Source organism: Mya arenaria, chromosome 7, assembly GCF_026914265.1.
Source record: "Mya arenaria isolate MELC-2E11 chromosome 7, ASM2691426v1".
Taxonomy (NCBI): domain Eukaryota; kingdom Metazoa; phylum Mollusca; class Bivalvia; order Myida; family Myidae; genus Mya; species Mya arenaria.
Window position 1 is genome coordinate 39,062,831 of NC_069128.1, and position 17,350 is coordinate 39,080,180.

General features: G+C 34.1%; 1 protein-coding gene across 1 annotated transcript; it reads right to left on the reverse strand.

Annotated features, from left to right (window-relative positions):
• Nucleotides 1-3,993: 3,993 nt before the first annotated feature.
• On the reverse strand, nucleotides 3,994-16,460 carry LOC128241527 (prolyl 4-hydroxylase subunit alpha-1-like). Its single transcript, XM_052958497.1, has 13 exons — nucleotides 16,041-16,460; nucleotides 14,727-14,890; nucleotides 12,609-12,931; nucleotides 12,172-12,223; nucleotides 11,504-11,649; nucleotides 10,985-11,161; nucleotides 10,754-10,806; nucleotides 10,265-10,370; nucleotides 9,407-9,448; nucleotides 9,022-9,063; nucleotides 6,682-6,753; nucleotides 5,967-6,042; nucleotides 3,994-4,446 (listed from the first exon to the last, which is right to left on the reverse strand). The coding sequence occupies exons 1-13, from the start codon at nucleotides 16,244-16,246 to the stop codon at nucleotides 4,367-4,369; spliced, it is 1,539 nt and encodes a 512-aa protein (XP_052814457.1). The 5' UTR covers nucleotides 16,247-16,460; the 3' UTR covers nucleotides 3,994-4,366.
• Nucleotides 16,461-17,350: the final 890 nt, after the last annotated feature.

Sequence of the window (17,350 nt, forward strand, 5' to 3'; positions counted from 1 at the left end):
CTTTTGCAACAGTTTCCGCCTCTTGATTGGCAATTGGGATGGCTTCTGTCCATCTTGTGAAACAATCACATACCACACGCACATAGTAGATACCGCTATTGATTTTGGGGAGTGGCCCAAATATGTCATTTGCCACTCGCTAATTTGGTCCTGAAACGCCAAGCGGTGACTTTGTTGGTTTTGATGGTTTGCGAGACGAACATAAGTCACATTTGTTGCAATAATCCTGCACATCGTCCTTCATACCAGACCAATAAAATGTTTGGCGTAAGCGTTCGAGAGTTTTGTTTACGCCAAGATGTGCGGCTGACGGAATGTCATGACTGTATAAAAACACTTCGGCTTTGTGTCTGTCTGACACAATTATTTGACGGTGAATTTTGATGCTGTAATCATACCAAATTCGATACAGTATACCATTCTGAATTTCTAGACGGTCCCACATACGCAAGAGGGTTTTGACCACTGCTGACATGTCACCAGTCAGGCCTTGAAATGGCTTCAATTGCTTAGATTATGTAGCAAAGTGAAGTATCATTTGATTGGGAACAGGAAATGTCACTTGAGGATCAATTGGGGATTTGGGCCATTGTGGTTTAAGAGTTGTGTTGTTTCGGGCACTCCATCTAGTCAATACACGGGCAGCAGATATATCAGGGGAGGTTGGGGGTTCAAGAAGTGGTGTTAATCTGATGGATCATCAGAATGTGAAGCGTGTTCTTCTTCTTCTTCGTTCCCACTCTGTTGTTTTGTGCACTTTTTACAGGGTGCTCTTGACAGCGCGTCTGCATTTCGGTGTTGTAGCCCTGGACGATGTGCTACTGTGAGCGTATACGTATCTAGCTCTTCGAGCCATCTAGCCACTTGGCCAGTTGTCATTGTGGAGTAAAACTGGCTGACCATATAAGTATGAGTGGAAAGCTTTAAAGCTGCGCTCTCACAGATATACCATTTTTACAGCTTTTTTTTATTTTTTGTCTTGAAAAGAGCAAGTTTTTGCGTAAGTATCTGCAAACCAATGATATAAGATTGTTGACAAAAAATCAGATCGTACATTTTCATATTACCGTTCGAAAATAAATGTTTCATGGCTTAAACCGTTTCTAACGGTTTACGGAAAACGCATTTAACATCATTTTTTCAACTTAAATATAAAAATCTGCGATCTAATTTTTTGTCAGCAGTCTTATAACTGGTTTCCATGGATTTTCGCAAAAAATGGCTCGTTCCAAGACAAAAAAAAACGTTCAATCTGTGAGAGTGCAGCTTTAAGTGCATTTACCACAGCCAGGAGTTCTTTACGGGTGACACAATAGGACTTCTCATGACTATTGAGACTCTAACTATAGTAAGCGATGACCACTTCTTGACCATTTTGACATTGTGATAGGACAGCCCCAGTAGCCATATCACTTGCATCGGTGTCAAGAATGAAGCTTTCACCTGGAACAGGGTAACCAAGAATTGGCGATGTTGTGAGAGCAGTCTTCAGCCTCTCGAAAGAAAGCTTGTTGACATTCATCAGACCACTGGAACTTAACTCCCTTATTTGATATTTTGTGTAACGGTTTGGCAATTGCTGCGAAACCACCGACAAATCGACGATAGTAGGAACAGAGTCCTAAAAAGCTTTTGACTTCCTTAGCAGATCGTGGTGTTGGCCAATCTTTTTTTTCAATTGGCCGCTGAAACCTTATCTTGATCTGTAGCAATACCAGTCTCAGATATTATGTGTCCCAAGAACTTGACCTATTGTTGAAATAACACACATTTCGATGGCTTGCACCTTAGGCATGCTTCTTGTAGGCGCAAGAAAATGCGTTCAATACGTTCAAGTCCCTCTTGCACAGTTTTGCAAGGGACAATGATGTCGTCCATGTAAAGCAGACAATCAACCCACTGAATAATTCGTAAGACGTTCTCCAGTAGTCTTTCAAGGTGGACGGAGCATTGACAAGGCCGAAACTCATTATTGTGAACTGGTACAGCCCCATCGTTGTTGAAAAAGCTGTTTTCTGTTTGTCATGCTCGTCCATAGCCACCTGCCAATACCCTGAGTTTAAATCCATACATGAGAAGAACTTTGACCCTGAAAGAGCATCAATACTGTCGTAAACTCTCGGGAGGGGATAGGCGTCTTTTATCGTGACTTCATTGACTTCATCAACCTCCTCCTTTTCACTTGTTCGCTTCCCAATTGGAAGTCGACGAGGTGGTTGCCTGATGGATGCTACGTTGCCTGTATTAATGGTGTGCTTGACGAGATTAGTTCGGCCTATATCTTCAGGAGATTTTGAAAATACAGTTTGATATTTTGTGAGTAACTGTGCAAAATCAACATTTTTATCTTCATTTAGATGAATTGAGCTTCTCTCATACATATCAATGAGATGAGGAGGTAGCGTGTCATCATTTACTTGTTCTTACGCAACAGCAATACGATCTGTCTCTTTGTCAGGGTCAAAACATACGACTCGTACCCAAGTTGGTGTTTTTGTTGACGGTAACGGGAGAAGTTCCCTAATTAAGCATTATAATAACAAGTTCACTGGATGTATCAACGATACCACCTACCATGCAAATTTCTTGTATAGCCATGTGATGAAATGATGGCTCAACATACCCTTGTGTTTTCAGATGTTCCTTTTGTGGTATTTTAACAGGCACCATATATATATGGCATGTCCATGTTTTAAGCGATTGCTTTGTTTTGAAATAAATGTAATGTTAAATGGAATAAACGTTAATGTTGTATAGATCATTGAGATCTCACACATTAACGCACGGAAACAAGACATTTTACTGGATATCAATCATATGTATTTTACTGGATATCAATCATATGTACTGAATGAAACCATTTCATCATAAAATTGCTTTATTGGCCGTAAGAGATGTTGAGCACATAAAGAACTTTATCCTGTCACCTGCATACAAATTGGTCCAATAACAAGGTGCCGTGTAAACTTAAGTTTATTAGGATAGTAGACCACGTGATGTTTATCTACAGTCAGGTGGTCATGTGACCGCGAAAACGAACTTCTTTTATATATTCTGCAATGTCAGAAAAACAGCAGAAATGCTGTTTCAGTATCTTATCAATGGACCACTAACAGCCGACCTCAACAATCACTCGCCCATAAAGTCCTATCATTATGCAAAATAATGACACTGGCAGAACAATCGACCTGAAATCTTCATGTGATGTAAAAATCTTACCCCACCCGCAAATGCTGGAAACTGTGAAACAGCATTCAACGATACTCGTCGATAGTTTATTCCATTTCTGTGGTGAATGACAAAATCTCACTTACAACAGAAATGAATGATATCTTTGCCTGTGCAGTTATGATCATTCAACACTATCAATATCATTTAAATCCATTTCATATGTTGCGATTGTTTGTAAACACTCGTGATCTTTTTGACCTGTGTACTGTACTCTGTGACTTGCGGAATAATTGTTACATCATCAGATAATGTTTGGAGACTGATCCATGCTTATGCACGTTTAAAAGTATTTTTATGTTTTGAATTGATATTGACGTATTAAAATGCAATGACTTTGAATATAAACGTACTAAAAAAGTTGAACAGTTTTGAGAACTATATTGGGGGCGATTTAAACATGGATACCGAGTGTGATGACGTCAACAGGGAAAAACAGTTGTCCCCCTTACTTTTAAAGATTCTTATTAATTTTAAGGTTTTATAGTGTTTAATTAAACAAAGTAACAGGATAAATAGAATACTAGGTTAGTGCCGTGGATGGAGAAAGTTTATCTGGCTCGGCTGCGGATTTTATCGGGTGAGCCGAAGGCGAACCCGATAAATTCCTCCGCCTTGCCAGATAAACTTCCTCCATCCACGGCACTAACCTAGTATTCTCTATATACGCATGGAAAACATCAAAATGAATGTTGTAAAAGAGTCTGTAAAAATTGTAAAACATTCTGTCGACTTTTGTTATTGCTTGGGTTGTAGAAACCTATCTTGATTTTTGTTCTTTTAATTTGTTTTGTTCAACCAAATATTTTGCAAATATACCATAATGGCACAAAAGGATATGATAATGTTCCTTAAATCGCATTTACATAAGCACATCCCTAAATACAGACACACTTATAAATGCATGTATGAACAATTGTATATAGACATTGAATACATTTCCGTATTAAACAATAACTTTAATCAGACACTAATTTAAAATCAATCAATATACAGTTACACACATACAATAGAGCTACCATTAATACAATTATGTTAATACATACGTACTACACATTCACACTTATTTTACTGCAGAACATTTTAGAATAAACAAAACAACCCGACTTGTACAGTCTTCAACATTGAACACCCCTTTCTAAGAACGCTTTGGCCTTTTCATGACATCAGCATAACAAACGTCAGTGTACATCTGGTCTTGTAGATGGTAAATTCCCACTGAAAAACACATAACTTCATTTTATAAGAAAATGTTCGGTTGCTTTTAATGGACTTCACTTTTACATGTAAACAAAATGTTTTTAGTAAAAATAAATTCAAGATCGCACGAATGCTCCCGTAATGAATCCCAATCCTTATATTTGCATTGTAAACACAACAATTTTGTGAAATGATTTCTTCCTTTCCGCGAATGAAATAGTGCGCTAGGTTTAAGTGTAACATAGACTTTTATAAACATAGAAAGAATATAAACTTCTATTGTGATGACACCTACCTCTGTACTGTACAAGGAAGAACGTAACTTTATATCAGCCCGTTTTGAAATGAACGTTTTGTTTAAAATTAATTTGCTGTTTTCACAACGGATAGCTGTTTGAAAGTGACATTTGTGCTGCATCGTGCTAGAAACATTTCTGAGTGAACGAATTAAACAAACTTGTGTTGGATGTAAATATACCTCGCAATTTTAATCTATTTCATCATGAAATTGTACTTACAATAAATGAACTTCATATTAAAAACATATACTATCAAGAGTATGAATTTGAAGAATAATGCACAGACAGTTTTTGATTGAGGGTAGTTTATATCGATACATGATGTAATAGCACTAGTAAGAATGAACATATATGTCTAGGCAACGTATGGTTGATACTACTAGCGGCAACGTATGAAACGAGAACCAGTGGTAATATAAATGCATTCAACAAATATTCACTTGTATCATTCCATTCGTTTATGGAACCTTCTAGCTGTCATACAATTATATGTGTCTACGTCCCTAAATACGTCATTCCTATTTAATGTTTGTTCTTGACATATTCGTTCGTCATACCATTCTATTGAGTTAGAAATTTTCCGAAACAGATGTTTTCTTCAACACCGAATGACTCTGGGGAAGTCTGTGACTTAATAATATGTTACCTGATTGGTGCACATTATATTTCTATAATGTTTTATAAACTCTCAATAGAAAAAATGCCAATGAAAGAGCATACATTTTTAACTTCTTCCAGAAGAGTAAAATATCATCTGAAAATTGCGCCATGTTATCAGGAAGTATTCTTTATAAGTGATACTCTTGTTTAAAATCAATACATACTCATTGATAACAAAACATAAATTTTGAGTGATAAACCTTCAAACTTGCTCAATAATGCATTTATGCAAAATAATAATTATTGATAACAAGATGGTAACCGTGTATTTAATAGCTGAATACACAAAAATATTAAATGACTGGTGAATGCTAAAAGATTAACTGTGATCAACTATCGTCTTAGTAGATAGAAGTACGTGTTTCCTGCACCTTCCTTCCAAATTCAACACGGTATCCTTCATAATAACCATTGTTTTCGATATTTATTCATCTTTTTTTTGTAAATTAAAAAAAGTAATTGCGGTATAACTTATTTGGGAGTAAGACTGCATCTTTAAGTGAGACTTGCGGCTCAGTTTACTCGTTATTTATTGTGCACGTTCACCTTTTTCTATTATATTACAATAATTCTTTTTACCCCATTCGGTATCAGCCAGGACTGGACAAACTGTCATCTGTTGATGGGCCTTCCTCTCAAAGAATAAGACAGAACCCTGAAAAAAATTGGCACGGCATTTACGTCACCAGTGTCGTTAAAATGATGAAATGATTAGGTAGAAACCTATCAGCGAAAATAAAGCTTAAGAAAAGTAGTTTATGATCCATCCAATATCTCATTTAATCTGTTGAAAACGTCAAAAGATATGTTAGGCTGCAATAACACTAAATGGATACGGGTAAATCATATGTAATATATCGACAGAATAAATATAAACCAATTTGAATGATATAATACCCAAAAAATTATTAATTAGTCCTATACCAAACTTTTTTCGGAATCTATTTGTTCCGTGTTAAGGAATGCATGTGAGATATCATGTTTATTGTTTTATTTATGTATTGTATAGAACAAGAGATCATCTAGAGAAAATTTGTACCTAGGAGATATTGTCAACAGTGCAGTATTTCTGTGCGAAATATCTCCTGCGTTCGATTTCGCTTCTATGAGTATTGAGGATATTACGTATTCCTAATGTTAAGCTATATTCTACATAAGAAATCGAGTAGTTGTTGTAAACTTTGATCTGCGACCACGGTTGTTAAACTGTTAACTGATATCGTTAAGTTTGATTTGATAAAAAAACCTTCAAATTTTGCTTCAATTTGACAAAATATAAATTAATTATCATTACCTTCTGTGGAAGCACTGTGACATTGAGAAAAGGGAAGACAATATTTCCTCCACCACTTGACGGTTCCGACAGCTGAAGAATACAGTGGGTTAAATAGACATTATTGGACATTATGTATAACCTAGTAGGATATGGAAATAATAATAAAATAATTTCTGGTTGTTTACACTTTTTATTGTTGTCTGCATTTTTGTGGGCCAATGACAATCGAGTTTTTTTCAAATTTGTGAGCCAATGAATTTACGATGATCGATCTATGACGAATGCACCAACACATAGTTTCATTGTCTACTTCATTCAATCCATTTTTCAACCAAGGCTTTCTTGTTAAACAAGTGTCAATATTTCCGTAACACTGTAGTGCTGTTGTCTGGCGAAAATCGGCCATAGTTTTGCTTTCCATCATTCTGATGGGATACGCCCATAATCATCATTCACAAATAGATAGCAGTTGAAACAAAGCTGTAAACACATTTCTACTATATTTTAATCCATTTATTCCGTTGTATGTAAGCAACATTATATTTTAAAAATGGTGTATCAACTTATGTTATACTATACTTTGAGGAGATGTTTGAACTGAAGTCATAATACCTTTTAACAAGATGTATCAACGTCATTAATACTATCTTTTCAGCAGACGTTTACACATAAGTAATGTCATATTCAAGCAGATGTTTTAAAGTTAGAAATTATTTCGAGTATCTAGGACAACAGGATCAAGATAAAGCAAAACACCATTGATTGCAATTGAAGTTTGCTTCAATAGTTTGAAATCGGATCTATATCCTGGTAAACTGACCCATTGAAAGCAGATATTATATGCATCCTCTGTATCGATATATCCGTCTTGATTCAAACAGAGCATTCACAACTAGGGAAAACGTAACATTATTAAGGCATCATAATACAGCCTGAATATGTAAACTACCTTTAACATCCAATACGCACAAAGACCCAAATAATAAATACCAATATGAAAGTAGACAGACGCGAGCCAAAGAAAGGAGTTGATCCTTTATCTCCCAATACATATTTGGACATAACCAATCAATCCTTACATTGTTCCATCTGATTTTCCTACGAAGGGGAATACTGGAAAATAACTTGGGTAATATTGGCTACCAGTGTGCCAAGCCTGCTACAAATCTAACATCATTCTGACCAATTATTGTGTTACCGTTACAAATCCTATATATATCTGTTATCATTCTTTCCGTGTAAGAATTCTATGAAGAAAAGATTAAAGACAGCATTATCAGATCTCACAAATGTCGTGCTCCATATAATGTAGCCAATTGATATTGAGTCACTAGGAAAAAACTCTTGTCGGGATTAACGACTTGTAGCCAAGAGGAACTTAAAATTGTAAAAAAACTAGCTCAATATATGTTAATATATCAGCATTTTTGTAAGAGTTAAACAAGAATTTACTTTACCCTATTAATAATTAGGATAGTGTTTAGGTTTTGGTAAATATTTAATTTCGCATTCCATATGTCATGATAAATATGTGAACTAAAATCCAATGAGTAGGTTTTACAGTCTTGGCTGTACACGAAGACAAGACTTTATACTTTAGCATCGTTATCCAATAAAGTGAATTATATACTATTTGTTTCAAAGAAGCATTGTTCTGACAAAAACCCTCCAAATCATAAACGATCTCAATTATATACGCAGACGCCTTAAAGTGAACATAATTCTGGCCAATTATTGTGTTTCGTCGCATTTCCTCCATATCCATCTTCAAGTACGGTTAGGCATTCTTTCCTTGTCACGAATTCAATAAAGAAAAGACTAATGACAACATTATCAGATCTCAAAAATGGCGTGCTTTAAATCGTTGAACTAATGAGTATCAAGTCACAAGAAAAGATCTCTTGGCGGTATAAACTGTTTTATATCCAATAGAATTGTGAAATGAAGTGACTCAATAAAATGGATTTCAATATGTTTAAAGACATATGTGTATGAAGTATGAACTTGTTGCAATGTTTACCTCGTAGATGTTCAGGATTTTGTCTGTATTTAAATATATGTGGAAAATTATTCCATTTTGAATTTCATTTGACATTAAGGTCAGCAAAACGGTTTGTTATACATTACAACCGAGCTGGTATTAACTATTTTATTAAATATATTCATCAACTACAGTCTAAATTAATCTTGTATATAAAAGAAATTTTGAGTGAGTTTTTTTTAACACTTGTAATGAAATACAATTTTCAATGGTATAAACGTAATTTTAGTAGTATAAACACTGTTTGTAATTCAGACTCTCAACCACTCAAGCTCGCACGCTCCGAGCAAGTATACCAGATAGTTGTATGTACTTACAAAAACAACAAACGTTCCCAGCAGATGCCTTTCAGATTGATCCTATTTGGAAAACAAAACAACAGCATAATAAGATATCACGGGGATGATTTTTATTAATATTTTAACCACATAATCAAATCACAATAATTACCTCCCTTTTGCAAGAACCAATTTGGTATCAAATATTTAAAGTATGGGCTTTGCGACAGACAAACTGTTAAACAGAAACATTTTGCAAGTCAAATGTACTTCACAAAGTATAGCGAACATGTATGAATGGCGATGATTCTGTCTCCAAGATGGGGGGAATCATCATGTTCAATTACTACTGAACTACCTTTTGAACATAATTAAATTATCCCATGATCAGAACTCAAGTTTGTAATGCTAAACAAATACCTACCAAAGGTGTGGTCTCATACCCTTCCAAGCCAATATTCTTGACCTGCAAAAACAGAACACATTGACAACATTCTTCTGGGGTTTTTTTAATTTATGCATAAACCTCTCCAAGCAGCTGCAAAAACAGAACACATAGATAACATTCTTGTTTCTTTTTGTGTTTTGCCATAAACAGAGAATAATGTATGTGTGTCTGTTTAAATAAGTGCAATAAATGTATGTATTCTTTTCCGGATTTTATAAAATTAATAATGCTTTTTCATAGTGCGTACAATCTTATAAATATGCTATATTTTTAATAGGATTCATGCAATAAATTGCTAACGGACAAAGATTTGTCAAAACATGGACTCATTTGATGTTTATGGCTTTTGACAGTGTGAAGATAATACAAAGCCTCTGAACAAACATATGTTCATACTAAAACAATATCCATCATTGGTTATGTCAATCGTGTTGTTGACATCAGGAGAGAAACAGAATATGAGAGGTTTCGTATAGAAATATCCTAGACAATATTGTCAGAAAGAAAATGGAGAGAAAAATTATGAATATTATCTAAAGCACGAATATGTCATCAAAACATATATTCATTAATACATACAAACAGAAAAGTAAAATAACCTGATTAAAGCAGAATAAACAACAACTAGTTAGTGTGTACAAGACCCCAGCCAAAGGTTTTCGGAGAACCATGAAGTTTGCCAACCAAAAGTGGCCGTCAATTTTACGGTGGATTTAAGTTATTTTCATCTTGGCCACATAATTCAGCCCTCTATCTCATTACTTTTAAACAAGTTATCAATTGTATGTTTAAGTATCAGTATGCAGGCTTACCATGAAGTGTGATAATACTTACCATGAAATGTGAGAATGCTGGTCTGTTGAAGGAGAGATCAATATTGTTAAGCGTCTCTCGCAGTTTGGGTATCCACTGCCAGTACGTCCAGTCATCAACTATGAAACTGAGGTAAACTTATAGTTTTAGATTTTGTTTTAAGAGAGTCGCCCATGCTTCGTAAGGCCAGGCATGTAAAACAAAAACAAAAATGAAATGTTAACGAGATGCATGCTAAGAAATGATGAAACAACGAGTTTTATTGTTGACTATTATCTACCAATGTGACTGAAAATGTTCTACCAACAAGTTTTAGTAACGCTCTTAAAAACCTTATGATTTTAGGACATTCAAGGAATATTTTCAGTTGCTACTTGGTCGGTGTGTATATTGCCAACGGTAAATCTGTGAACTAGACCCTTAATCCTGCATTAAATAGTATGTCCAATGTCAAAGCATTTAGTATAGTTAATTGTAGAACATGCTAAATGCTACCAAAACATGACATACCCATCTATTCCGTTTGGATAAGTGTAGTGATCTTTGTAAAGCAAATCTCTCATCTAAAACAAAGGGAAGTGAAATGTATAATTTGGAAACGAGTGGAATAAATGTCTGATATTTTGATACTGTTTTAGAGTTTCCATATGTATAATGCTGCATGAAGCTGTGCATTCATGATTACTGATAATTTAACAATTTATATCAACGAAGCATACTGTACGACGTTCATTTTCAAACCTTTTCATATCCCAAATGAGCAACCGCCTTTTGCTGACTGGTGTTGGTCAAGTCGTGATACAATACTACCAGCGGGCGTAGACTCAGCACCTCGGTTTTTATTGAAGGACGTGCAAAATACTCCTTCAAGTTTCGACTTCTTGTATATGTACAGAAACCCTTGCCTTTTGCTAGATTCTACAAAATAATGAGCAAGAAACAACATTTGTATTTGCTGGTACAGTCGATTGACATTGGTTTGATGTTTAATTACTCAGTATATTCATATAATATATAATGTTAAAATATATGTGTACTTTTTAAAACAATATTTAAACGCTGACGAGTTAACATGCCATCATAATCATTAATAATTATACGAAAAGCAAACTATAATCATGGTAATTCCTAAGAATATATTTTAATGGATGACGACGAAACGCAATTACTTGCGCAACTTCGATACATATGAAAGGCATATCCATTCCAATTCAGAAATAAATTAATTAGCAATTTCGAGAAAAGCAGAAAACAACAAACCTCATTTTTCACACGACAAAATTTCTGTAGTAGGCGGTCTTTCTTTGTGCGCAAAATCGGTGTATTAATCTTGGTTTCCTTCATTCCCTCGTTTATCTTAATCAAAATGTACTCCTTATTTCGTTTGGCATTATTGTTATTAGGATCTGGAAGATGAACATCATTTTGTAAACAGAGCATTAAAAGTGCATGCTAAAATAAGCCGAGTGTTCAATGTCATCAATCATCCCCTCAGTGTCACGTGAATGCTTAAGGAATTGAATCTGTAGCTAATGGATTGCGTTATAATTTACATAGGCCAATAATTTCAAGATAAGACTATTTTTTTTGTAAATGATGAGAAATGAAAGGATATCATTTAGAGCAAGATTTAAATGAGGATTTGAAAAAAAACTTAGAAGACTTATGACACAGTTTAAGAAAGAAACGCAATTTAAAATGGTGTGCATTTCTTGGAACGTAGAAACTTTACCCGTGGAAAGGACCCAATAAACTAACAAATTCAAATGAAATAAAATAGTTAACCCGAACATTTAAGGTAAAAATGGTGTCATATAAGCCGTTGGCTTTCTCCCGAATGGTTTTCTTGAATATGTCTGTTGTATAGATTTGTATACATATTTTAGATGTTACAAAATAAATACTGTCAAAACCAAACGTGAACGTACCCAACTGTAGAATAGACTCGATGGTACGAAGAGCTTCCTTCGGTCTGCTTAGCTGAAAATAAGGCAATTATGAATAATTATGATAATAAGACAGGGGAAGAAGATGATGATGATGATGATGATGATGATGATGATGATAATAATAATGATGATGATAATGATGATGATAATGATGATGTTGATATGATGAGATCTATGTCGTAATGAAATTCGGAGAAATATACACAATACCACACTAAAATGTGATGACCGGCTTAAAGGTTGCATATCTTACCTCACACAAGAGGTTGATAGTTCGGGCCAAACCAGGGTCACATTTTCTTGTCCTCCACAAATGTAACCTAGTACCTGTTTCTTCCCAGAACATTGGCTCATGATTCGATCAAGGTAAAATGGTTTAATATAGATTAAATACCTTTTGCATAGCAATGGCTTACCTTTAGATTAGACGATGACAACAAATTTAATGCATTTGTGATACTAAACGAAGCCATATCTGGGTCGAAATTGCTCGTGACGAAATTGAGCCAATCAACCGCAAGGACATACTGCTTCGTCTCATAAGCAACGCGCGCAACATCAAAGGCGTCATCCAAAGATAGTGGAGATAATGACGTATCATTGCTAACATTTCCGGAAATGACGTCATAAGCAGACAAGTCATACAGTGCTTGCATCCGAAGTATAGCCTCTGTAACTAGTTTTAAGTGTGATCCTGTTGGCATATTGTCTGCCATATTGTCTACTTTTACTCGCATAACTGAAAAAAATATTCAAAATAGCGGTAAGATCTATTTAAGAGCCTTCCATATTGCAAAGGTCGTTTGAAGGACCAAAACATTAATTGTTTAAAAAACCCATTTTATTTAGTTTAAATGTTAATACTTGGGAAGCATAATACTAATCCATTGCAACATGTGTGGGTGAAATAAGGAGATGAGCAAATTTTACGAAAGAGGTTTTTATCAGAGTTTAAATCAAAAAGCTTTTGCATTTTTTTTTTCAGAAATGTCCTCATACAAAATGAATATGTTTTTGTGTGAAAATAGTCAAAATTACCCATTTTGAACAATATCTTGCGGCTTAGTGGTGATTCTAGCTATTTTAAGAAAGATATTTGCATTTTTGTATCCAAGAAATGAATTTAATCCCCTTTTTTCAATACTTTATTGAATATCTTTCACATTTGAATGGAACATTTTGACACAACAACAAATACTTCTATTGTCAAAAGACTTTCCCGAAGAAAAGCAAATTCTTTTGTATCCAAAATCTGATATAATCTTTTTTCGTGAAAGTTAGTAAACTCCTTATTAATGCAAAACGTGTCGCACATGATGTATGTTTTACTCCTGAAAAAGATTGACTCTAAAAATAATGAAACTTTTGAAATATTTTGTTTTTGCCTTCCTCAAACACTTTTGTACTTTGGAAGGCACATAGTATCACTACAGCAGCACAAAGAAATATATCTCGCTGAAAAGTATTATTGTATACAAATACCATTGAAAAATAAAAAGATTGATCCTCACAAATAAATAAATTATAAACTTTTGAAACCTTTTTTTCCTCCCCCACCCACGTGTACTGTGGCAGGCCTTTTATGTACAAGATAGGTTCAACCAAATAGCAAACTAAAATCTACATTTAAAAATATCAAAAGCCGTATCATATCTTTCCATTATAAGTGTTTGAATACCAATATTTTAAACAAGGATTATCACAAGTTCAAGCTCAAGTTACCTGCTTTATGTAAAGTAATTTTATATACTGATACCTTTTTGAACAGGAAACACACCAGGCAGGTAAATAATATATTGCAAACAGTTTGTAAACAGAACAGAACTTAAATCTGCACTCTCATAGATATATCGTTTTTGCAACGTTTTATTTCTTGTCTTGGAAAGGGCAATTTTTTAATATTTTTTTGTAAATATGTGCAAACCAATGATAAAAGATTGCTGACAAAAGATCAGATCGCAGAACTGAGTACTTTCGTTCGAAAATTAATGTAAAAATGCATAAAGCATCAACTTTTGAACTTTAACATAAAGCAAAAATTAGCTCGTTCCAAGATATTTTTTTTTTAAAGTTGTCAAAACGATCAATCTGTGATAGTGCAGCTTTAACTGACGTTTGTGAAGTCTTACACACAAGTAAATCGTCTAATCATATAAAATGCTCTTATACGTGTCAAGCATTTGTACATGCTATAAGTGCGGAAATATATTTTGTATCACAGCAAACAGGTGCCGCCATTACATAATTACCTCCCTTACATCGTAGATAATAATATGAAGTAAACACTTGTTCCTTCCCTTGTTTTGTATTTTGCCATGCTTGTTTACTAAAGTTGTGACAGTAATTAAAAGGTTAATCTTCGATTATTTGCCTCGTGTGGTTTCTTACTGGCGTGTGGAATAATAGTATCGTTGTATCGGGTATAACTGTATGTCAATAATTCAATATTGTTGCAGTATGTGGAAAAGTATTGTAACGGACATGAAGATCATTAAATGATTATGAAAAACTATTTGTGCAACAACATTAGTTACCTTTCGCACATGACTTGCTGTCTTCTAGTACAGCTATCACTTTATTCCAGTCACGTGACAACCTTTTAACTAGGTGGAATATATTGATTGGGTTGACAATATATGACGTCACGTTGTTGGCACTAACTATGCTCCTGTGGATGTCTTTTACTGTATCTAGGGTACTGGAACAAATATAGACACTTTCATATATGATAGAAGTATAATATAAATGGTAAAATAATCGCTAAAATTACGAGCGTGGACATGAAACGTGGATACAATCAGCTTTGAATAGAATACAAAAAAAAACACTTGAAGAAGTATGTATATCACACGTCCAACATAAATGACGCAACGCTATTGGTCTAGGACTGGTCACGTGGTGACCCCATATTTTTCCATATTGCTTCACCAAATTTATATCGTACCAAAATACTTTTTCAGCATGTAAACTGGTTGTCGACGTGATATATACGTTACGGGGTTAATAGTCGACCCGATATGGGATATACGGGGCGCAGGAAACCAGGTTTCCTTTGCCCCGTATATCCCATATCGGGTCACCTACTAACCCCGTCACTCGTAATATCTTATGTATAGTGAATATTACAGTAAAAACGATATCTGTAAAATGGCAAAGCTAATACGTCGATGCATTTTTGTTTTAAATATTCATGTATTATTTTGTTTAACTTGTTTGACAGTAATGATTAAAGCAAAACAAACATATGATTTGTGAATAGATAAAAAATAAAAGCCTTTATTAATGTGTTTTTTATTAATAGCTACGTAGCTACAAATTTGCCAGTTAAGTGGCGCCATATATTGCTGATATAAATTTATCTGTACATATCGATCAAGTTAAATGAATTAAACAAAATAATGCACTAAATTTTAAAAAATAGTGTTTACATCAACCTATATTTTGACCCTTTATGCTCACTATTTAAAGTGGCACTCTTATTCAAAAACAATACATACACATGTATAACAAACATTAATTTTGAGTGATTCACCTTTAACAACTTACTAAATAATGCATTTATGGAAAATACTAACTACTGATAACAAGATTGCAGCCGTGTATTTAATAGCTGAAAACACAGAAATATTAAATGATTGGTGAGAAAATAAATATTTTTGCTGTGATCAACTATCTTCTCATAAGGTAGAAATATCGTCTTATCTGCACCTTTCTTTCAAATTTTACTCGGTATCCTTCTTAAGAACCATTGTTTTCGACATTTATTCATCCTTTTAAGTATACTTTATCAATTGTATTAATTGTAGTAAATCTTATTTGGGAATCAGAGTGCATCTTTAAGATCTTACCCTGATATGTTGAAAATTCCATGCACATCATCTTCGCCATGCAAAACACGTTCTTGGCTTAAAATCACCGATGAAAGAGTCAATAATTCATCCTCAATCGCGTAAAGTTTTTCCAAGTTCACGTAAGTAGTAAATGCTCCCTTTTCTGCTAAAGTCACGTGTGCTAAGCAAATAATTGAAATTATTCTTAAAATTAAAATTCTCATTTTTATATTTCAGTGGTTAATTAAGCAGCAAGTTTTGTTTCATGAAATTAAAACTCAACCACTAATAGTGTTTTTCCTTTTAAAAAACAAACAAACAAAAAACAACCAATATAACAAATGTTAAAATGTCTGAAAATACACGCCAATAACAATATTTGATTTCTACGGCAGCTATAAAATGTTGGCCAATAATTACTTGTACACGTATACAACATGTAGTTAAATCAATTGATTTGCCCACTTTGTTATCAAAACCGATGCTTGTGCAACAGCTTGGGAATGCTAGGACATGCGACGCAACTCATTTACATCTGTCGGCCATTTTAGCCATGAGAATCAATCGGATTAAGTCGGCTATTTTTAACTCAGTGTTACATGTGTTTACAGTTTTTATGAACACATGACCGTGAATCAAAGCAGGGATATACCAAATAAGACAATTGGCTACTTTCTATCTTGTATGTTTTGAAGCTAAATAGTTTGTGATTTAAGAAAAACTTGCTGAACATGCTGGATCTACTTGATCTATTTTTATATTGCTTACATTTTCACCACAATGGTTGTATTCCTACGCGGGATTGCGTAACGGAATTGAAAACATAGTGGTTACGTTCAACCAATATTTAAAAAAGGTAGCATTTTTTTAAATGTCGTTAACTGTTAAGTCCTCAAGTGGAACTTCCTTCCCGTATGTGTTTTAAGTGGTTGTGAAATATAAGAAGCCAGAATTATTACGCGTGCAAATCGGTCATTTCACTGTAGAATATATAGGAAATATATTTCGTGTTTTATTACCTCAAATATGTAGGACGCAATATTGAAAGTAGATAGTTAAATAATATTCTATTGTATATGCACAAGATGGTAATTATTGCATTGATTGCCTTGATATACATTTGGGTTGGGCCAGTAGTAATAAACAACATAAGAAAACTTGCCCATCTCGCAGCGTATCATACAAATGTCCGGATATGATCATTTTTACATGTGCATGAATACAATACAATTATACAATACATAAATACGGAACAATTGATACATGAAATAAAGCACATTAAAAGTAGATCATCAGTTACGATATCAAACACAGCGAATGATCTAAGG